Raw genomic sequence first — 22703 nt, 5'->3', positions numbered from 1 at the left:
CAGGAGAAGCTAGGCACAAAGAACAAATTCTTTGACTCCCTTTTACATGAATTATCTAAAATAGGCATTAAAAAATTATTTTTATGGGAAGTCAGATTTACAGAAAGAAAGATCTGTCTGCTGATTTACTCCCCCAAATGGCCGCAACAGCCAGAGCTGAGTCAATCTGAAGCGAGGATCCAACAGCTTCTTTCAGGTCTCCCACGTGGATGCACCGTTCCAAGATCTTGGGCCATCCTTTATTGCTTCCTAGGCCACAAACAGGGAGCTGTATGGGAAGTGGAGCAGCTAGGACATGAACCGGTGCCCATATGGGATCTTAAAGATTTTAAGGTGAGGATTTAGCCACTAGGCTATTGCCCAGGCCCAGAATAGGCATTTCTGCAAAGACAGATTAAATTAGAATCTATTGGAGATAGGGGAGATGAGGAGGTGTTTTTTTTTTTTTAAGATTTATTTTTACTATTTTTTCATTGGAAAGGCGGATATACAGAGAGAGGAGAGACAGAGAGGAAGATCTTCCGTCCGATGATTCACTCCCCAAGTGAGCGCAACGGGCCGATACTATGCCGATCCGAAGCCAGGAGCCTCTTCCGGGTCTCCCACGCGGGTGCAGGGTCCCAAAGCTTTGGGCCGTCCTCGACTGCTTTCCCAGGCCACAGGCAGGGAGCTGGAAGGGAAGCAGGGCTGCCGGGATTAGAACCGGCGCCCATATGGGATCCCGGGCGTGCAAGGCGAGGACCTTTAACCACTTGCGCCACCGCGCCGGGCCCGAGGTGTTTTTTTTTTAATGTTTTTTTTTTGTTTTTAAATTTGGAAGTGATACAGGGAGATAGAAAGAGTAAGATGGAGATCTTTCATTGGCTTGTTCATTCCCCATATGGCCACAATGGCAAGGGCTGGGACAGGCCACAGCAGGACTCTGGAACAGCTTCCTATATGGAATTCAGGGGACTTAGGACTTGGGTCATCTTTGTGGCTTTCTCAAGTATATCAGCAGGAATCTGATTCAGAAATGGAGTACCCAGGACTTGAACCGGTGGCCGTAGGGGATGCTGGAATCACAGTAGTGGCTCAGTGTGCTGTGCCATATCACTGTTTCTAGAGGGGTTGTTACTTAGTGATTATAAGAGCCTGTGGAGAGGTAATGAACAAAGTTTTGGAACTAGTCATATAGTTTCACAATGCGTATGGACCTAATGAATTGTACACATGATTAGGATTAAGAGAGCATTTTTTGGTTATATATATATATGTAATATATGTTTTAACGCAGTTAAAAATAGCAATGATTCTGATTCTGTTCATCTTTTTACTTGCTTTACTCTCCAGGCCATTGGTGGGATAGAGACAAAATCTTCAATGAAATTAAAACGTCATTGCAAGGAAGGTGTAAACAGAGACTAATGAATGACACAGATTCCTTGAATTAAAGGTGACTCTTCTCACTAAAAAAAATATGTGAGTTGGTCTGGAAAAATGCCAGTTTAGTAAGCTACTAACTTTTCAATATATGGAAACTGGTGAAACCATAAAAGATACCATATGGCATCTAAGAAAGGGGAAAAGAGTTCTTGTTGCTACTCAATGGACAATTTGTTCTCTATTCTCCTAAAAATACTAAGGTGCCATTGAAAAAACATTTCAAAAGTGCCAACAAGACATATTGGAAATGGAAATAAAGTTGAAAAGATAAATAAAATAAGCATTCCTTTGCTATATTTGGTGGAGTCCTGCAGAGAAAAAATTTCCAGTGAGGCAGCATTGAGGCATAGTTTATTAATGCAGCTTCCTCCACAGCAGGACACAGAAAAAAAGAAGCTGGTAAAACAGTCACATTAAAAAATTATGACTCTTACATCTGATCATTACGAATACACAGGACAGAAGCTGTCCTCTGGGGTCATCCTTGGGCACATTGCGGTGGAGAGACAAAGAGTTTTGCTGCATTGCAAAGTATGATTTGCTTACATATGGTTCAGATACACTGAAAATGATTTCCCTCATTTAGGGATTTTTGAAATAAGTATTTATATAAAAAAAACTTTATGTAAAATGTTGAGTGGGTCTTTCCATTACTGTTTGAAGCAGTATGTCTCAGTCTTTTGTTTGCAAAACAGTCTACACAATTGAAATGTGTTTGCAGTCCCTTGGGAAAACAATTGTAGTAGGTGGTAAAGTGGTTATAAGGGGAACTTTCCCAGAATCTTAGAGCTGGAAGGAGCATGCCGAACATCTAATCCAGAGTTTTGCATAGTATACACTGTGCTCCGCTGAGAAGTTAGGAAATCAACTTAGAGGGTCACAAAAGCGTTAGGAAGTAGAGGAGGTGAAATAGAACAAAATCGAATAAAACAAGAACATAGGCTACATGTACTGTTTTATAAAATCCTGTTTCTGTTGCATCACTCTGTGTGTGTGTGTGTGTGTGTGTGTGTGTGTGTGTGTGTGTGCGTGCGTACTGGGTTGCATTGTAAAATGTATGTGTTATTGAGAGTCACAAGCAGGCTGGGCTCTGATTCCCTGCTTCCTTTCTGCTAGACTCTAACGATTAAAACTCTCTTAAGGGTGGAAACCAACCCCTGTCCTGTAGTTTCCCCACCCTCCTGGCATCTGGGATTCTATTCCCTTCTGGAACATTTCCTGTGCTTCTGCCTCAGCTTGTTTCTCTTTCCTAGTTCATCCATGAGACTGTGGGGAGGGGACAGGTGTGGAGGGCAAATAATCTGTGCCTAGGCTTGCATGATCCATGACTGTGGATAGCGCACGGCTGCTTAGCAGGTACAAAAATCTATAGCTCACTGCTCCCTGGAACTAATGAGCCACGTGAGAAATAGAATTATAGCCGCCCAGTGGAAAAAAAAAAAGAGAGAAAGGGACATATGACAACTTACATAGAGGACAGTCTTAGAAACCAATCAACTGGCACCTGTGGGTTTCTGTCTGTGAGCTTCTGCCAGGCTTTCCCAACTCAAAATGTGCAGACTGTGCTCTGTAACTGTCAAGATACAGCAGTTTCATGAGAGACTCAAGGTGCCTCTGGTTTTGACTTAGAGAAATGACCTACCCTGCTGATAAATAAACACATATATTGCATTTACCAGGTGCCAGGTGCTACTCTGAAAGCATTGTAAATATTTACTCATTTAATCCACATAATCAACTTCTAGGTCTTAGAGGACTACCCTAGGTGCAGTTGTATGCAGGAGCTTGAGAAATGTTGAGACGTGTTAAAATCATTTGTTTCTCTTTCTGATGCAGACAGGAGGGTGAGTACGCTTAATAGAGTTCAGAACTATGTCATTGGCAGAGTGCATTAATCAACAGTCAAATCCAGGCAGAAAAGGTCAACTGCCTACTTTCTCTTGGCAGAAGATGTTGGGGAGAGGATCATTCTTGCAACGATTCATCACTTTTTGATGCTTTCCATAAGTGGTGATGGATTTGCAATGAGCCACCTACTTTGTTCTGCTTTTTAAAAAAAAAATTCTCCTCGTATATTTGTAGTATAGCTTCTTCGGTGTAGGAGATCTCCTTTGGTCCAGAGACCACCCACCCAAAACCATGGGGATATCAAGCTGCGACTTGGAGCCTTGCATGGTGCCGTCAAGTCCTTAATGGATAATTTCCTGAGCTAATGTGAGCTTTTGATTAGTACCCATCAAAAGATGATCCTGACTTTGGAAGCAGCTAGGTTTTTATTTTTTTTTTTAATTGTTATTTATTTGAGAATCAGAGAGGGAGAGGTAGACAGAGTTCCCTTCTGCTGGCTCACTCCACAAACGTCCAGCATGCCTAGGTCAAAACCAGGAGCCAGGAACTCCAACTGTGTCTCCCACGTGGGTGATTGAACTCAGTCACTGGAGCTCTCGCCACTGCCTGCCAGGACCTGCAGTAGCAGCAAGATCCAATGAGCTGGTGGAGCTGGGCCTTGGACCCAGGAACTCTGATACAGCATGCAAGCACTCACTCTGACCTGCCTGGTCAAGCACCTCTCCCTACATTTGGTTTTGATGATAAAAATTAGCAGAATTTTACTGAAGTACAAGAAAGGTTAAGATTTTTTTTTTCTCTTTAGAAGAGAAATAAGAAATGAGGTTTCTTCTTTCCTTTTTTTTTGGAAGTGCCTATTATGTGCCTGTATGTTTTATATGTTAACATTTAAATCCCAGGACACTCTGATTGAATCTCCATTTCACAGATGAGGGAACTAAACTCAGCAGCTAGCTGAAGGTAAATAGGTGAGGGACAGAACTCAGAAGACAGTCTGCCTGCAGAACTCATTACTTTCTGCAAATCAGGCCCGAAACTTTTTTTTTTTTTCATTTGGGAAATGATTTGTCCCAAGCAGTATTTACTGACCATGGCAAAACTTTAATTGATCTTTCCATTCCACAGCCTTCCGATTACCCATTAGGAATAGCAATAGTTAAAAGGGTTCTCCGTAATGAAGTCTCGGTTCCCCTAACAACTCCACCATGTAATTAAACTTATCCTCCAACTGGCAGATATGGTTCACTAAAGAATCTGAGAAAAGCTATTTAAATTAAGCTCACTGTCTTGCTCTGGGTTTGCTAGGTTCAAGTCTGGGCTTGGAACCGAAGTTTGTGAGGAATGCAGGGAATGTTGCTGGTCCAGAACTGGGCAGTGTTGAAGTCACGTGGGAGGCAGGGTGCATTTCCTGGGCAGTGGGCCTTCCAGCTTCCTTCTGCTCATTGTTTTTTTTCTTGAGAGACATACCAGGTACAATGCAAAAGTGTCACATGCGTATGCTTTCCCTAAGGTGGCTGCCCACGGGTGCAGGCAGCAAATTTCATTGTCATCCATCAGAAATGGCAAATGTTACTTTCTGAAAGGTGCAGTTATCAGAGGTCTCACATTGATGTCTTGACAAAAAAATACACATTAAAAAAAAAAAAAGACATGGGCCTGGCGCGGTGGCGCAAGTGGTTAAAGTCCTCGCCTTGCACGCCCGGGATCACATATGGGCACCGGTTCTATCCTGGCAGCCCTGCTTCCCTTCCAGCTCCCTGGCTCTGGCCCGGGAAAGCAGTCGAGGACGGCCCAAAGCTTTGGGAACCTGCACCGGCATGGTAGACCTGGGGAAGCTCCTGGCTTCTGGATTTGGACTGGCACAGCACTTGCCATTGCGGTCACTTGGGGAGTGAATCACCGGATGGAAAACATTCCTCTCTGTCTCTCCTCTCTGTATATCTGCCTTTCCAATAAAAAAAAATAATAATAAAAATAAATCTTTAGAAAAAAACCATTTGTTATTATCAGTACATTCTTTGGCTGTACTGTGAAAAAACTTTTGATATCTACTACATATAGTTTATGGACTTGGTTTTTTTTTTTCTTTCTTTTTTCCCCAGCTAAGATTTGACTTAGGCTAAGGCACTGAAAGAATATGGATATAAAATAGTTAAATTAGACACTGTCCTTGAACTCAGAATGATGAAGACCCCTGAGATTTAATATATTTGTGAGTCTATAAAATCCTAAGTTTGCTCAAATTAATAAACAATTAAAATTGTAACCCAAAACAGCTTTGAGTTAAAAAGTCATCAAACCAAATGAACAGGCAAGATCACTGAGGCTTGAGGCACAGATGCCAGGACACAACACCCAGGGGCTTTCAGAGAAACAAAAGCATATCCACTTGAGTGCTGCACCCAAAAGCCCAAAACCATGCTTAAAGTCCCTGGAAGGGTCCACACACAAAGCAAGAAGTGTGCACTTTCCTAAGTCTCAGGATGTCTGTTACTAGGGCGCCAGGCAGCTAGTCCCTGGACCACAGAACCACTTTTCAAGAAACTGGATGAGTCCAGATGTTGGAGATTATGGTCTCCTGAATGCAATGGAGTCTATGCCAGCAGATTAAAGAGAGGTATTAATTTACGACCTTTTCTATCTGTTTGCAATATGTGCTCAGCTTCTCCACTGTCCCAATGCTGAAGATAACATGCCACATTCCGGGACAGGTTCAGAAGGCATTTGTTAGGTTTCAGTCTGTATTCTGCTTCTATCATATTGGTTAAATGATTAAGACAGAAATATATTGCAGTGAAATCTTTTCCTATCAGGAACCAGAACACTGTTCTCCCAGCCTTCTCTCCACTTCCCCCCTACATTCGAGACTGAACTCAAGATTCCCAGCACCAGGGTTTTGTCTGCCTTCATTCCTGTGAAATCGGTAGTCACAACAGGCACGGATACGCATCCTTTGTCTCATAAGCAGACCCACCACAGGGAGAGCCTGCCGCTTAGTCTCAAAGTAGCAGGGGCTCCAAACAGTGAAAGCCACAGAAATTAAAACTCTAAATTTTAAACTCCCTTTTATTGAAATATAAGTCTGTTTAGTATATTTACACCACATTTTATGCACATATATACACAGAAGGCAAATTCTGTCAAATAAAAAAGTTTTTCTCCATTAAAAAAATTAAAATAAAGACAAAGTAAAGTGCATGAAATTGATATTTTTTTTTCTTTCCGGGTGAAACAGCATCATTGTCAAAATTTTGGTCGGTTGTGAGGAGGGAGGAAGAAGAAATTCATGATTTGATTCACTGCATAAGACCAGTCCTGCAGGTCAGAATAAGAGGTCAGCAATGAGTCAGACCACGGACAGGGTGGACAGGGTCAGCAGGCTCCCGGAGGCTCAAGGTCCTGCTCCCTTTGTCCTATCAGAACCCTTCCCCAGCTCCCAATAATGATCTCACCACCGCCGCGCTGGAACAAAGGCAGAACACAGGAAGGGGGCTCCACCAGCCAATGTCACAGCCCGGCTCAGCGGCCACGAGAGCGCGGGGCTGGGGAGGGCAACTGCAGAATTAGCTCAAGGGCTCAAACGGAAGTTTTCCTTTTTCGGGAAGAGGATTGGGGCGGAGGTGGAGGGTAGGGGGACAAGCATGGGGTACATCTCCCACACAGACAGCCACCCAGGGGACAGACCCCAGGAGCCAGATGCTCCGGATCCAGTCTCACGCTGGCAATAGAATCCTTTTATAAACTGGGTGGAGGGAATGTTGCTCTTCCCGCCTCGGTGAGTTCTTGCGCCCAGAACTTTGAAAGGAAACAGCGCGGGCTTGAAAGGGGCAGGTGGACGAAGCTCAAGTTTTAGACACCTACACATCTGGACCACTGGCTGGGCGTTGGCTGCTGGTCCCCGGGCGGGGTGGCCGAAGCGATGGCCCTTCCCCCACCATCCACAGTCCAGTCTTGAGTCTCTGTTTCTCCGGATGGATGCTAAGTCTCTGGCTGCCGGCCGTATTTGGCCTTACAGTGCAAAATATGCTTAGCGAGGAAGTCGAGGCGGCGCTGCAGCAGCTGAGCGTGGGGATCGGCGAGTGCAGCCAGCTCAGGGAAGCGAGGCTCGTGGTGCCGGTAGAGGCGCAGCAGCCGGGCCGCTGCGTCCTGCCCGCGGTGCAGCTCCAGCACTCGCCGAGCGGTCCGCTCGCGGAACACGCACACCGACTGTAACAGCGGCTCGTTATACTTGTCCCACATGCCTGCCACCCGGTAGCCGTGCACCAAGCCCGCCTCGTTGTCCAGAAAGACCAGCGCCCCACCGGGGCCGCGGTGCAGGTTGCTCGTAGCGCGCTGCATGACGCGTGGGTCCCACTGCAGGCTGAAGAGGTTGCTTACGAGCCTGTCGAAGTTGGCCGTCAGGTAGTCGAAGAGGATCAAGTCGGTCCACTGCACCAGGTCCACCAGCTCCGCCTGGCTGAGGTTGGCCAGCTCGCCCCCAGCGCCGCGCAGGGGTCGCAGACGGCCGTCCTGAGAGCGCCAGGGCGCGGGCACCACCACGTCCGTGAGGTTGGGCAGCCAGCGCGTCAGGCTCACTACGCTGCCCTCAGTCCAGTGAGCGGCGCGCAGCTCCTCTTGCACCTGCGCCCATTGCGCGCCCCGCGCCTCCACCCGGGCTAGCGCCAGCGGCGGCACGTGGCGCTGGAGGCCCAGCAGGCGCGCCAGGTAGTAGGACAGGGCCTCGCCCTGGATCTGCTCGGGGTTGATGCCGTAGCGCACGCAGGCGCGGGTGCCGTCGGCAAAGCGTGCCAGTCGGTTGGAGCTGCGCCCACAACCCCCGCGCTCCAGGGCCACCACCCGGGCACCGCGAGCTACCTCCAGCCACGCCGCCGCCTGGGCCTCGGAAAACCCTCGGGGCACCTGCTCTTCCAGTCCCCGGCTCCAGAAGACGCCCCCGTGCACCGCAGCCCTCTCCTCCGGTCCGGACCATCCGGCTGGCACGTGCCGCCAGCGCTCGCCCGCGGGCCCCCGGGGCGGGGCGTCAGCGCCGGCAGCCAAGGTGAGCAGCGCCCGGAAAGTTTTCAGGGAGCCGCTGCGGGCGTCCCACGCCAGGGGCGGGGGCAGAGGAAAGCGCGGCGCCGGTGCCCGGGCTCCGCTCCCGCCTGGGAGCCGCGGGACTCGGTCCTCCGGGGGTCGGGAGGCCGGCGGTTCGGTCCGCGGCGGCAGGAGCCCGCCCCACAGCGCCAGCAGCGAGCCCAGCGCCAGCAGCCAGAGCCCCGCGGTGGCGGCGGCGCCCCGCATCCTCCTGCCCATGCTCCTGCGGCCGTGCCGGTGCCGCCGCTTCAAGCCAAGCACGGGCGCCCGGGTCCCGGCGGCGAGGTGGGCCGGGCAGCCGCCGCTGCTTGGCTCCGGGGCTTCGGGCGTCTCGGCCCCATGGCGGCCGCCGGGCGCTGCGGGGCTCTGTCCGCCGCTGGGAACTCGCCCGGCCGCCGCTTCCCAGCTGCTTTTGTATTTCGCTGTGAGACCCTCCGGCGGGCGCGATTCACAGGCGCGCGGACCACGTGGGAGCCAGGGGGCTCCTCCTCCCCCTCCGCCGCCGCCTCTCCCCGCCCCCTTCCCCACCTCTTCCCCTTAAAGCGGCGATGGCTGCTTCCAAGCCCAGGACAGGGTCCCTCTCCGGGGCCGTAGACTTCGGGGGTAGGAAGCGGCGGAGCCTGCCGCGCCCGCACCGGGGCTTGGGAGCCCGCAGCGCAGACTTGGAGCCTGCGGCGGGCCGGGCCCTGGCGGGCTGGTGTGCAGCCCGGGTCGCTGGCGTGGCCAGCGCCAGGTCTCCCCGGGAAGTTCCGTCCGAGCCCTTCGGCGCTCCGGAGAAGCGCAGCGGGGCGAGTCTGGGCGGGTCCCGCTGGCTTTCTCGGATTGCAACCGTGCGGTTCTCGTTGCCCGGTGGCAGACGCGGGGAATTCTCCCGGAGCCACAGAGGCTGTGCCCCTAGAGAGCAGAAGAATCCCCGGTGGATCACAACTTTGCACCGGCACCCCCAACCCCATTTTTTTTTTTTAAATTATCGGGCGCGCTCACTGCCGTAGGTCATTGCGCTCTTGCGAGCTTTGAAATTGACCTTTCCCAAGGGACTCACGGGGCGTGAAACCTTTCCCTGCGCGTGGATCACTTGGATCCCATTCGTTGTTGGATCCTTCAGGAAAGCCACTCCCTGGTTCTGTTCACAGGTGGCAAAAGCCAGAGTTCCGGTCCCCTAAACTCACCCACTTTTCATTGCCCCTGGCGTTCCTTGCTGCTTTGAGAGCATTCTTGCCTGGGACCCAACCTCGTGCTAGGAAAGAGTGAAAAAAGATACTGTTGTGCCTGCCAGGAAACCGAGGCACTGAGAAAAGGGGGGCTTGAGCAAGACCCCACGGTTAGCCAGTGGACAGGTTCAAAGCCATGTCCAGGGCTCCTGGCTGCGAGGCACATGAGAAAGTTAAATATTTTAATCAAATCAGGATCCCGTTCCCTCCCCTCTTACCCCGCTGTCACCTGTCAGTCATTTATTCCCCAAATGCGATTTCCAATTGAACACAAATAACTGCGTTTGAAAGAACTGGTTTAATGGTTTAAAGGAAAGAGACATGGGGGTGGAGTGGAGCTTGAGGTTCAATCTACCAGGAATGCGGGCCCTTGGAAAGCAGTCTGTTCTTTCCATTCCCTTTCTGCCCTGCTGTGTCCCAGATCTAAACCTGGAGACTCAGGTGATACTCAAGCCAGACAAGGTGTTAGAACGAGGGTGGAGCCTCTGTCTTTTGAAAGCCAGAGTATGAAGTCTGTCTCCTTCCAGTTGCTTCTTTTGTGTTATTTAAAATCCTCCATACGGTGCACAGGAGAGTTTCAACTGTATGGTCTCATTAGCTGGCAGATTCTGGTAAGAAAGAATGTTCTGGAGTCGCAGGACGGACACTCCGATGTTTGTGGCTAAGCAGAGACACCATAAAAGCGCCTTTGGAGCCTTCCGGTGCTGACCCAGTGTAACCACGATGTCTTGCCACTGGTGTGGAAATAGACACTGGTTGGAGCGTGTTGATCTTGGTTGAATCCATTTCCAACCGCCCTGGGGCCTATCTCTGTGATGAGATTACTGTGCCTCCCATGCGGAGGAGTCGAAATGTATTAATTCATTAGAACCTATTCTGTTTTTGCCCTGGACGATTTCCCGCCCCCATTTTCCCCTAGAAGGCAGGGACTGTTTTACCGAGGTTTTAATTTCTCTTAGTACCTAACATTGTTCATTGCATTAAATAGGCACACAATAAATTTCTTCTTTTGGTTAACTTTTACCCTAAAAAAAAAAAAAAAAGCGGGGCTTTCAGCTTGGTTTAAGCAAGATCTCCACCTTGTGGGCATAAGTAGAATATCACCTAATTAGAGTGAGGGATATGCTTTTTTTTTTTTTTTACCGCACCATAAATTAAACTCCAAGTATATGAAATGGCTACTATGGACCAAGCCATATCCTAGAGACTGTGAGAAATCCAAGACGGCTGACTCTGTCTTTTCAGCTAACAGAGCAGCATTAATTGCCAGGCTCCTTTGCTGTAAGCTGCATGGGGCTCCTATGGCTGCACGGGCCCTGAGCCTGACACCTAGTTGATCATTGAATGCTAATGAGGTGGAGCTCTGCATCACCCTGCGTTAAGGTGGTTCTTGTTTCTTTTTCTTCTTCTTCTTCTTTTTTTTTTTTTTTTTACTAAAGCACCTTGTTACTAAAGAACGGAAAGTGAGCAGTTTTCATTCATCTTAAAGGGAGCAGTTGCTTGTGAGAGCTCTGCACAATGAATGCGGGAACAAGCCCCTGATTTTCAATCTGACAAGACTGACTGTAAAACCCAGACACCCCAAGTCCTGGCAGCTCCCAGCCGTGTTCCTGACGGAAGTTGGCTAAGCTCTTCCCCTTCACCGGATGGGCTGACTCTGTCTCTCCGCGGTGCCAGAGCAGTCTGCACTGATGGAAACTCGAGCAAGTTCCTTAGCGTGCAGATGTACGGTCAGCTCTTCCCTCGTTCCTGACCTTGCCTGGCTCTCCTGAGTTACAGGTCCCTCTCAGAGGCCCCCAAATTCACCTTTCTAGATGCTTCTACAAAGAGGAGGAGGGGAAAGGATGAAGTCAGGAGTATAATATACCTCAAAACTGGATCTGACTCCTGTGTTGGCTGTTTTCTGACCTTGGGTTGCTTTTTAACTTTCTGGGTTACAGTTTCATTATTTGTCCTTTTGTTACAGACTGAATGTTGGTAGCCCTCACCCTCCAAAATTCAAATGTTGAAGTTCAAATGTCCAATGTGATGATATTAGAAGTGGAGCTGGTTGGGGGAGGGGAGGCAGTGCTGTGGTGTGACAGGTTAAGCTGATGCCTGTGACACCAGCAGTCCGTGTGGATGCTGCTTCAAGTCTGGGCTGCTCCACTTCTGATCCAGTTCCCTGCTGATGTGCCTGGGAAAGCAGTGGAAGCTGGCCCAAGTGCTTGGGTTCCTGAATCCATGTAGGGGACCTGGAAGAAGCTCTTGGCTTCTGACCTTGGCTGGCCCAGCTCTGGCTTCTGTTGCCATCTGGAGAGTGAACCAGTTGATGGAAGATCTTTCTCTTTCTCTGTGTATCTTTTTCTGTAGTTATCACTTTCAAAAAAAAAAAATATAAAACAAAACAAAGCAGAATGGGATTATGGGTGGAGCCCTCAGGAATGGGATTATGGCTTCAATGGAAGAGGCCCCGGAGAACTCACCAGCATCCTGCTTGCTGTGGGAAGACACAGTGAGGACACTGCTGTCTGTGAACTTGGCCTGGAGTCTTCATCTTGGGCTTTCTAGCTTCCAGAACTGTGAGAAACAAGTGTTCTTTAAGTAGTCCCAACTAAGACCTCTGTGCCTGTTGCTTTTTCCCTGGGGAATATATTTCTGGTTTTTGTTGGTTTTTCTATTGGACCAGGACCTGAATCTTTTGAAATGTGTTTGCCCGATTTCATATATCCTTGGATGTCCAGGGCAGTTATTCAAGTATGTCCTCCTGATTCCGGTACATTCTACTAGATGGTTCGAAATGGAATAGGCAGGAGGTATGACAGTGTGTGAGTGTGATTGTCCTGTCTGAACAAGACCACGTTTAGAAACACATTATAGTTCTGGAAAGAAAGTCAGGGTTGACATGAACCCTTTAAATTATGGCGAGGCTAACACTCTTAGGATTCTCTTTATTCTCTGTAGCTGTCTTTCAGGCCTGCTTTTGAAAAAAAGATTTCTGGATCCACTGATGTTAGATACTAGAATCTAAAGGCAAATTTTAGAGCAGTTGCCAGCATTTATTTCTGGGCCAGTTACAGGATTTGATGGTAAAAATCCTGGACCAGCTATCTGGGGACTTGAGTTTCTTTTTCTACTATAATTTAGTTTAATTTAACTAAGTGATATTAGTCACTCGCATTCTACAGGTGAAAGAACTGGATGGCAAGCGAAGGGGCATCACACTTCTGTTCCTGGATCCAGGATGTTGTTGCCTTCATCCTCCACCTTGTTCGCTCCTACTCACTTGGTCTTCATCTTTCTCTTCTGTACCTGACTTGAGGGAGGCCAAGTGCTGATTGGACTAAGGCTGTCTGGTACTTTCAGTCCCCTGATGTAGACATGCAGGATTAACCTGGCCAGTGAGACTGTTGGTGAGTCCAGGGGGAAGTTTCTGGAAAAGATACCCATACTATTTCAGAGACACAAGAAAGATGTGGCCTCTTTTCTGGGTGGTTCAGATCTAGATGGGAAGCCTTGATCGAGAAAGTGATTGGATAATTACAACGGGAACTGAGTGCACACAGTGAGGCAGGTGGGCGGCAGGAGGGAAGGAACCAGGATACGTGCTGAGGTTACCATGCCCACGTGTTACTCTTCTTTGGAGCTGTCCTTCTTCTGGACTTCTCTCATAGTTTAACCAGCTCTAGGTTGGGGTTTCTGTTCTTGGCATTGAAAAAAATTCCTAAATGATAATATCCTTTTACAACAGAGAAGGAAACAGACACGTCGATAGGGCTGTTCTGTGCAACAGGGCTCTGGGATTTAGATTTTTAGAACATGTGCTTTGCAGCATGGCTAAGTCTTAACGATACTGAATTGTGACCTCTTGGAAAAGTTACTTAATCTCTCTGGGGAGGTTAACTCACCTGTAAAACTGTTATGATACTTGTACCTGCCTCATTGTATGGATGAAATGTACCTTAAGCTCATAGTAAATGCTCAATAAGCAGCAATGCATAGAATTGTTGTGGAAATGGACAACACAAGGGAGTGTGGGGGACGTAGCAACTGACTCTGTGACTCTGCCAGAAAGTCTAGGAAGGCTTTTCCATGTCAAGAATTGGGAAGGGCAAGTTGGTACTTGCAACTGAGCGTGTAAGGGAGAAGGGCCTCAACTGTGAGCTCACAAGCAGGTTATTGCATCTTTCAGGAGCTCAATTCCAGCACCCTTTGCAGCATTTGACTGTGCCTTTTGATAAAAAAACAAAGACTATTCTCACATCTACTCCCCAGATCAAGAGTCACCCAATCAGACTCGTCTCACCAAGCTAGGAATGCTTGTCTCCACCTGGTTTGAAGAAATACACTCAACAAACACTCCCCACTAAAGGAGATGACGCTCAGCAGCTTTGTTGATTCGTTGCCCGGAGTTCCATCCAGTGCGCAATTAGAGATTCGGAGCTTTCTCAGTTCCCCCAGGCCCCACATGTCTCATCAGTCAGGACGTTGCTGAGGCTTAATTAAGCTTGTAAAGCTTTCTGATTTCCTCAGATGAAAGGTGGCCCATCAGCACTAGGTTTTATTTTGGTGGCTCCTGCCAAGGGTTATTATAAATAGGACTTTGTGCGACGTGGCTGAGCTCTTAGGGTGATAATGTGTCAAGACCAATCGAGGCTGCTGAGAGCGGAGATATTATCTTAATGGTTCCATCATAGGCAGTGGGTGTTAATGGAAGTGACTGTGGGAAAAAAAGACTGCAGGCAGTGGAGCTGGGCTAGAGAGCTGGCTGCGAGTGAAATATCGGCTGCTCTGAGGATCTCCATCATAATCATTAACTCTATTAGCCTCAGAGCCATTCTTCTGCCATCTCTCCTATATCAGGCTCAACTCAAATAAAAAATGGATGCTTTAACTCCAAATGAAAATATATTCCTTTGCTGCTTTTTAAAATCCATTTACATTAAAATGATGGCCAGCAGGTAAGTAATTCATAACTGGGGGCCCAGTGCAGTGCAGACAAGTAACCTCAGAAGAGTGAGCGGCCTGAGTGGAAGATGGGGGAAGCTTCCAGACCCAGAGAAAGCAGTGCTGTTGGCCTGAACAATGATTGGCAAATAGGAGAAGACAAAGGGTGCTTGCTGCCTGTGGACACTCGCTGATGCAGAAATGGGGAATGCGGAGACAGCTTCGTATTTCCACAATGAAGTGAGTTCGTCAAGACTGTAGCTCTGGTCACGTGTTTGTTTCCTGGGCTCCACGTTTCATCACCTGGAACCATTTTTCTGCATTCTGTAGGAGATAGGCAATAACGTTTGATAATGGCGAATCAGTGACAATAGTGATACACACCTCATGCTGTCAGCTGAAGCATCTCCACTCCTTTGAGATCAAGTTGCACCTGACCCAAATTCCTGTTGCATGACTTGAAGGGACCCAGAGACCTGCCCACGCATCTGAGGGCTGCTTGAGCTTTGTTATTTATGTTTGCTTCTCTGTTTCCACTTCCTGATTCCAATGCACAATAACAGGGCGCAAAGTTCAGTGTCTTAGCCACTCTGTCTCACCTCTCTTGGATCAAAGACACTGTTTGGAAAAACATAATATTTGAGTACTAGCTGCTAAAGGTGAAAGATTCAGGGAAACCAAAGAAAAGGCAGACTAATCCAGTACTCCACAATGTGTGATTTGTCAGGAATTTACAGACGAAAGTGTGCCTTGGGTGGCCACAAGGTGAGGGGATCCCAGGCCTCAAGACAGGAGAAAAGGGGTGTATATGTACAAGCCAGACAAGGGTGGCCAGCCAAAGTGTACCTGAACTATCTTAGGAAAGAGGAACATTTCAGGAATCAGGTAAGACACATTCTAGGTGTCAATGTCTGCCGTGAATGCTTAGCAGGCCATCTTGACCTGGTTTGTTCCATTGGATTTGTGATGATGGCCCATGATACCTAGAAGACAGTAGGTTGATTCTGACCAAGAAAGGTGCTGAATTCTACAGCTTGTCCTGAGTTTAGCGACTGCCAGAAGCTCCGGAGAACTCTGCGAGGGAGAATCACACCCCTGTGCGAGGCCTTCATCCATCTAGCTATTCTCTTCTTAGTTAACAGACAGAGAAAACAGTCAAGGATAGTCAAAGATTAGCGATTTTCTGAATGAATGATTTCAGGAGATGTATGTTGGGGAGAAGAACCTAAAATGACTCTGAGATGGGTAGGAGTTAATGGTGGGAAACCAAAGGCTTTCTCTCACTTTTCTGACCTGTGCATCTTTCATGTGCATCTAGGGCAAATCCAAGGCAGCAGATCGGACCACAGCTCTTTGTCTTCATCTTTCTCTTTTGAGAGGATCACTTAGGGGTGATGACAGGTCTGGTTGGCTGATTGGGATCAGTTCAGAACAGTTCTACTCTGTGGACATCTTCCTGCCTTGATTTTCTCATTTGTAAAATGGGAGAACTCTGAGAATTAGATGGGACTATGAGATTAGATACAGTACATCAGGTGAAACGTTTTAATACAGTTTCTGGCATGCAGTGATTTTTAACAAACTTTGGATAGTGAAGCCACATGCACCAAGACGCATAGACAATGTCTAGGAGGATACACGCTAAGCTGATAATAGTGTTACTCCTGAAATGGACATTTGTGAATGGGAGAGACTTTTACTTTCCTACTGTACATGTATTTGTTTCTTATCTCACTGAGCATGGTGGGAACTGTGTGTAAACATAAATGAATGGGTGTGGCAGCTCAAGTTAGAAACTAGGATCTGAGAGCTGCATGACAAAATAAAGAGTGTGACATATTGTGTGTGTGTGTGTGAGATTGTAGAGTTTGTTCTCACTACACTGGGACCATTGAGCCCCTTTTGGTGGCAAGCCACAGTGTGGAAGAACTGGAAAGTGGTCATGAGCAAGCTCAAGATGCAGTCCAGAACTGTAAGCAGGAGGGTCTGGGGTGTCACGGGAAGGAGGGATCTGATTGATCCACTTCTGGGACGAAGGTTTTAATGTCAGCTGGCTCTTCTACCTCTGCCAAGTGTCGGGGCAGGGCAGCTCAGCGGTGTTTTGGTCTCAGCCGTTACCCTGTAAGTATCTGTCCCAAAACTCTGTTGTTTGGTATTTAAAACTATAATTTGCATTACTGTTAAAATAATAACCACGGGGTGTTATGGTGTACCATGTTTAGCTTCACTTAGGACACCTGCATCAGAGTGTTTGGGATCGAGTCCCACCTCTGCTTCTGGTCCAGCTTCCTGATAATGTGCACCCTAGAGGACAGCAGATGATGGCGCAAGTGCTTTGGTCCCTGTCACTGAAGTAGGAGACCCAGATGGAATTCCTGGCTCCCAGCTATTGAGAGCATTCAGGGAATGGACCAGAAAATAGAAACTATTTTTGCCTCTCTTCCTTGCAAATAAGCAAAAATAAAATAACGAAATCTATAACAATAGAACTGTATGGCAAAATCTCAACAAAAATGTTTGGGGCATTTTTTGCAGGAGCCAATGATAGCCAAAGCTAAGCTGTGTGATTTGTCATTCACGTGTGTAGTGATACAGTACAGATTCATTCATCCGCCTCAGGGTCTGAATAAATGTGGATTGTGATGGCAAACACATCCACACGATAATAGCAGTACTTGCAGATCCAAAATTTCCATAAATGTGATTGCTTAATGCTGCCTCTGATTAGGAAGAGAGTTTGAAACCTTTGTTAGGAAAAAGAAATATAATAGGGCATCTTCTGATTTTTCTATCGCTTAGAAGTCATTTTACAGAAACTGGGAGGCAAGGAATATAAAGCACATGAAAGTGTATTGAGAGAGAGAAAGAAGGAGTTGGTTGCTAGGGGCAGAGTGACTTAGAGTGCATCCAAGGCATGCTCAAATCTAGACTGAATTTTCTGTGCTGACCATCTGTGTTTCCCAGGAAAGGAAAGTCCAGCCAGGGCCCAGGAGGTCGGGGAAAAAGTGAGAAGCAGGAGCTTGGCCAGCCTGGGGAGGCCAGGGATGCTTTGAGATCTTGGTAATGCTTCTTGGCAACATCAGCCCATAGAGGGCTTGCTTAGCTACCGCCCCTCCTGTCCTTCCATCAGCATCCTTTCCAGAGTCAATAAATCCAACCCTTGGCCACTCTCTCCTTTTTTTTTTTTTTTTTTGTAGAGGGGAGAGGGCAGAGCTGGTGGGAGGATTGGGTTTCTGGGGAAGATGATCAGAATGATTTATTGGAAGGCAACTACCAATCTTGAATGACCAGGGTTAGACTAATAACAGATGCCAAGTCTTGCTGGCTGCTAGGCAGCACCCTTCATAGCCTTGCGACCCTTTTCAGGTGGGTTTTTATTACCCTCAAGGCTCAGCGAGTTTAAATAAGTTGGCCCAATTTGGTCCAGTCCTGATTATGGTAGAGTCAGATTCCAACTTGGTCCAGTGTTTCTGAGTCACCTGTTCCCAACCCCTTCCCCATGTGAAAAAGTTAGCTCAGAATTAAGATTTAGTAGGTCTGCTAAGGATGTATTACACTGTGATGACTTGTTACGACAACAAACTGGAAATTCTGATACAATATTTGCTCTAGAAGCTGGCATGATAATAGCACGGTTTCAAATCAGACAAACTTTTCTTTTTAATTTCATTTTAATTGAAAGATGGAGGTGGAGAGGGAAGGAGAGAGAGAGAGAGAGAAAGAGAGAGAGAGAGAAGGGCTATCAATATAAGAATCTTTCATTGGGGTTAAGTCTAGGCCAGGAGTTGAGAAATCAATATTAACCTGGGTCTCCTACAATGATGGCAGAGACCCAAATACGTGCCCATCCCCTGTTGTCTTACGGGATACACATTAACAAGCTGGGTTGTAAGTGGAGCTCATCCTGGAACTCAGGTGGTGTTTTTAGATGCAGTTGTTTCAAGCATCATCTTAACCTCTGTACCAATTGTTCCCCTAAGTCAAGCTTTTGGTTCTACTCTTTTGCACATGGTTGGGAAACCAAGGCATCATGCACTTTCTGGCTTCCATACCCAGCCACGGACCCTCTGGTGAGTGCTGTTCCTAAGATACCCCTGGGTGCATTTTTTTCTTGTTTTCAACTTTAGATACTGGGGATTTTATTTTCCAAGGTGGCTGAAACAGAATCATTAGACTGAATTGTTACATTGAAATAAAAAATATTGTGAATTTGTTCTTAACTGCCTCTGGCCTTAGCTGCAATAAAAATGACATTGCTTCAGATGATACTGTGCTCTAATTAAACCAGTGGAGAATGAAAAAACAGATATGCAATAACAACAAATATTGGAGACATGGGCTTCAGAACACTCCCCAGCAGGATGGTGGAATTTAAAAATTTCTGTTATTTTGAGTGGATATAGTGGTAAGGAATCCTGTAGGGATTTTTAAATATGATTTCATGGAAATTCCTCCCTTGTAGTATAGTAGCTTTTATAAAGCTGTATTTTGCACTGTTGAAAACATAAAAGTACAAAATATATGTATATCTAGGAAAAACCTCCAAGGATGCATGCGTAACCAATAATAGTGGGCTATATTAGGGCCAAGACGTTTAACAGAAAGGGTTTTGTCTTAAAGTTTCTTACATTTCTAGAGTATTTAAATTCATTATACTCAACACGTATCTTTGAGCACACAGGAGTGAATGATTCATGCCTCAGAATGAATGATTCATGCTTCATGGCATCGGGATGTCAAAGAATAGATAGGTGACCTTCAGGACGCTGCCCCAATGGACCTGGAATCAAAGTAGGAAGGGCCTGAGCTTGCAGGTGAAGAGGAACGGAGAGGAAATTAAGCATCATTAAAAACAGCAGCCGGGGGGTAATGCCTGGATTGGCTTAAGGCGTGCAAAGTGGCAGTGTGTGCATGAAGATGGAGCCCGGGTGCTGGTGCCGGGCTACAGGACTGGGCAGAGCCGGAATTCTAGTCCTCCATGCATGGGTAGGCGAGTGATGGATGGGCGAATGAATGGGTTCCTTCATTTAATGCTCGTTGCTTCCAGGTTTAGGCTGAATTCCTTTGAAAGTCTGGTTAAATCCCGAGGTTCACATTTCTTATGGTCTTCCCCCAGCCCATAACCAGGGAGAATTAAGGTCTTTCTAAGATCCGGATCATTTCTGGATGCCTTTTCGGGTCATTAGTTCTCTTTATGTTCTGACTGAGAGAAATTCACCTGCCACCTGCAAATGGCTTAAACAATAAGGGAGATGAATTCATGCAACAAATACACAGAAGGTCATCTGGATTGACTTGATTCAGGGCTTACTAATAACATCAAATGTTGGTTTCTTTCTAGCTTTTTGTTTCTGATCTACATAAGACATCAGCCTGGCTTCCTCGTGGTGGCAAAATGGCTGCAGCAGTTCCAGGCTTTAACTCCACAGTATTTGTGAGGAGAAAGAGGAATCTTCCCCACCCCAAGAAATTTCTTGAAAAATCTCCCTTCAGTCCACACCGATTCAAGTTGAGTCTCATGTCCATTTTGGATTAGGTTCTTTTATGAAACAATGTTGCCTGGCTGGTTGGCTTAGGCTGCCTGGATCAATCACATTTCATGGGTGATGGTGCCGTGCTCAACCAGCGCTTCCCTAGTCATGTGGCAGCTGCACAGAGGATGGGGTGGGAAGGATTTTAGTACACCTTCAAGCTCTAGTAGGATAAAATAACAGAAATAGCCATTGCTGTGGATGTGTATGAAGTGGGAAAATAGCCGTGGTGAAGGATTCCTCAAATTAAGAATCTGGGCAGACGAAAGATGGTTTCCCAATGAAACTGTTGGACATGCGTGCACAATGAGATGCTAGACTGCCTGACGTTGTCTGTACAACAATGGCGGGGTACACTTAAATAAGAGACTGATAGAATTATGATTCCTTATGAAGGACTACACCAGTGTAGTAAAATGGGGAAAATCTGTCAGAGGGGAGGGTGTGAGTTTGGTGGGAAATCCCAGCCTATATGAAATTGTACCACATGATTCAAAATTCAAACTAAAAATATATTTTTGAAAAAAGAATCTGGGCAGAGAATGTGAGCTCTCTTCGGAGGCGATGGTTAGCTTGTTTGATAGCTGTACCTGTGAGGCTTTGGGTAGGGGGCTGTTGAGGAGAATGTTGGGGTGTATGAGAAACTGGGCACAAGTCCTGGGGTGCTGACTAATGACTATGTGGGAATAGGGTGGGAGTGATTCTTGAGCTGGGGAGATTCCGCTCTCCTTTCCAAGGTGGTGTTGTTGCCTGATCCAGTGGCTAGTCAGGGAACTTCCTGGCAGCTGAGGGCAGTAGCATTAGACAGCACGTGGAAGGTAATGGGAAGAGTGGCTGTGGGAGTGTGGAGCAGTGGCAGGAGACCTGAGGAGCAGTTGGACAGAGGGCGTGGCACAGAGGGTTTTCGGATCATTGTTGTAAATACTGTGTGTTTATACTTTCGGTTGTTCTGAAGTTCTGAGAAGCAGGTGCACAAGGGAAATGGGACAACCAAGGGCTTCAGGACTCCTCTTTGCTTCAAGGTGGTGGTCTAGTGATTTTTTTTTTGTATTTTTTTGGTCACATATGCTGTGAGGAAAGGGGGGAGTCTTAAGAACGTGTCCACTGGTGCGTCCTCCAGTCTAATTTGAGCAGCTTCCATAACGAATTTATAGTGCAACATTTGAAATACACAGTTTTTCATAATATGCAGTCTCCATGAACTTTTGGCAGGCCCCTCACATACACATAACTGTAAAATTGCATATATATAATGCACATGTGATCTCATTCCAGAAAGCCCAGCTTGGAGAGATAGCTCAAGTTCAAGCATAGGGTGGAGGTGGCTTGGAATCTGGCACCATCCATCCCACCCTTCTGCTTTGCCATTAGAATCTAAACTTGGCCAACACTGCGGCCCTCCCACGAAGCCTGGTACTAAAGCGAGTATCATTTCCTGTAATCTCGCTGTCACCTCTGGGGGAGAGGAGACTATTTTGCCTCATCTCCTTATGCTGACCATTGGGAAGCCTGCGGATAGGATTCTGAATAAAGCATCCTCACTTCTGATGAGAAGCGGCAGGAGTGGTTTTGTTCATCTCCCACAGGATGTTGTCACATCTACATGGGGCATTGAGAGCAGGTGCTTAATTTGTTTCCAAAGCCGATGATGAAGCTAATACCAAAGACAGTACTGCAGGGATGCAGAGAATCTGCTCTTTAAAAGAGGTTTATTTGAAAGTCAGAGTTAGAGCGAGAGCGAGAGAGAGTGAGAAAGAGTGAGAGAGAGAGAGTGAGAAAGAGTGAGAGAGAGTGAGAGAGAGTGAGAGAGAGCGAGAGAGAGAGAGTGAGAGAGAGCGAGAGAGAGAAAGACAGAGAGAGAGAGAGACAGAGAGAGAGATTGTCCATCTCCAAGTGTTGCAACTGCCAAAGCTGGGCCATGATGAAGTCAGTGGGCTAGGAGCTAGGAGGTTCCTCTGGTTTTGCTATATGAATGCAGGGCTCTAAGCATTTGGGTTACAAGCACTAGGAATATCTTCTGCTGCCTTCTGAAGTGCACTAGCAGGGAGCTGGATTGGAAGAGGAGCAGCTAGGACTGAAACTGGTGCCCATATAGGATGTCAATGCTGTAGGTGGTGGCTTAATGCACTGTGCCACGGGGTCAGCCCAGGAAAAGCTGCTTTCTTGATGTTGGGGTTGAGTTACTAATCCATGCTAGAAACCTCTTACTTGCCTTACCAGTGTGCATTCTCTTTATTTCTTAGTAACAAAGAGAATCTATGTTGATGAGCATAGCAAGGTACCCAGATCCCAAATCACACATTTCTAAGCTCTGTCATACAAGTAGCCAATTGAATGTGAAGTGGCTGTTTCCCTTGTCCCTCTTTCCCTTCCTACTTCCTGGAATGAGGGCAGGAAGAGTGGAGCTGTTATTATGTGACCCATGTGGAAGGAAGATGAGCACTGATGGAGGCAGGGCAGACACCGCAGGGCCTTGAGGATACCAGCCATGGCAGAGAAACGGAAACCTCTATCTTATGCAAACCACTCTTCTTGTGTGTTTTCTCTTCTATGCAACTAAATCTCATCTCAACTGAGAAACTTATATTATCTTCTGAATTTCCTGGTGGGTGAAAATTAATTTCCTTAATGTGCAAACTGTTTGGATTCGGGGTTTCTTTTATGTGCAGTCAATAGCATCCTAATTGCT

The 22703-nt window shown here is 47.0% G+C and overlaps 1 protein-coding gene across 1 annotated transcript; it reads right to left on the bottom strand.

The window, feature by feature from the left end:
• Positions 1-7251: 7251 nt before the first annotated feature.
• On the bottom strand, positions 7252-8766 carry FJX1 (four-jointed box kinase 1). The gene has a single exon (XM_040980317.1). It carries the CDS (start codon positions 8563-8565, stop codon positions 7252-7254), a length of 1314 nt encoding a protein of 437 aa, XP_040836251.1. The 5' UTR covers positions 8566-8766.
• Between the last annotated feature and the right edge of the window lie 13937 nt (positions 8767-22703).

Source organism: Ochotona curzoniae, unplaced genomic scaffold, assembly GCF_017591425.1.
Source record: "Ochotona curzoniae isolate NIBS_2020 unplaced genomic scaffold, NIBS_Ocur_1.0 contig_3432, whole genome shotgun sequence".
Classification (NCBI taxonomy): domain Eukaryota; kingdom Metazoa; phylum Chordata; class Mammalia; order Lagomorpha; family Ochotonidae; genus Ochotona; species Ochotona curzoniae.
The sequence above is the reverse complement of the archived record's forward strand: the minus strand, read 5'-3'. Positions and strand labels throughout refer to the sequence as shown.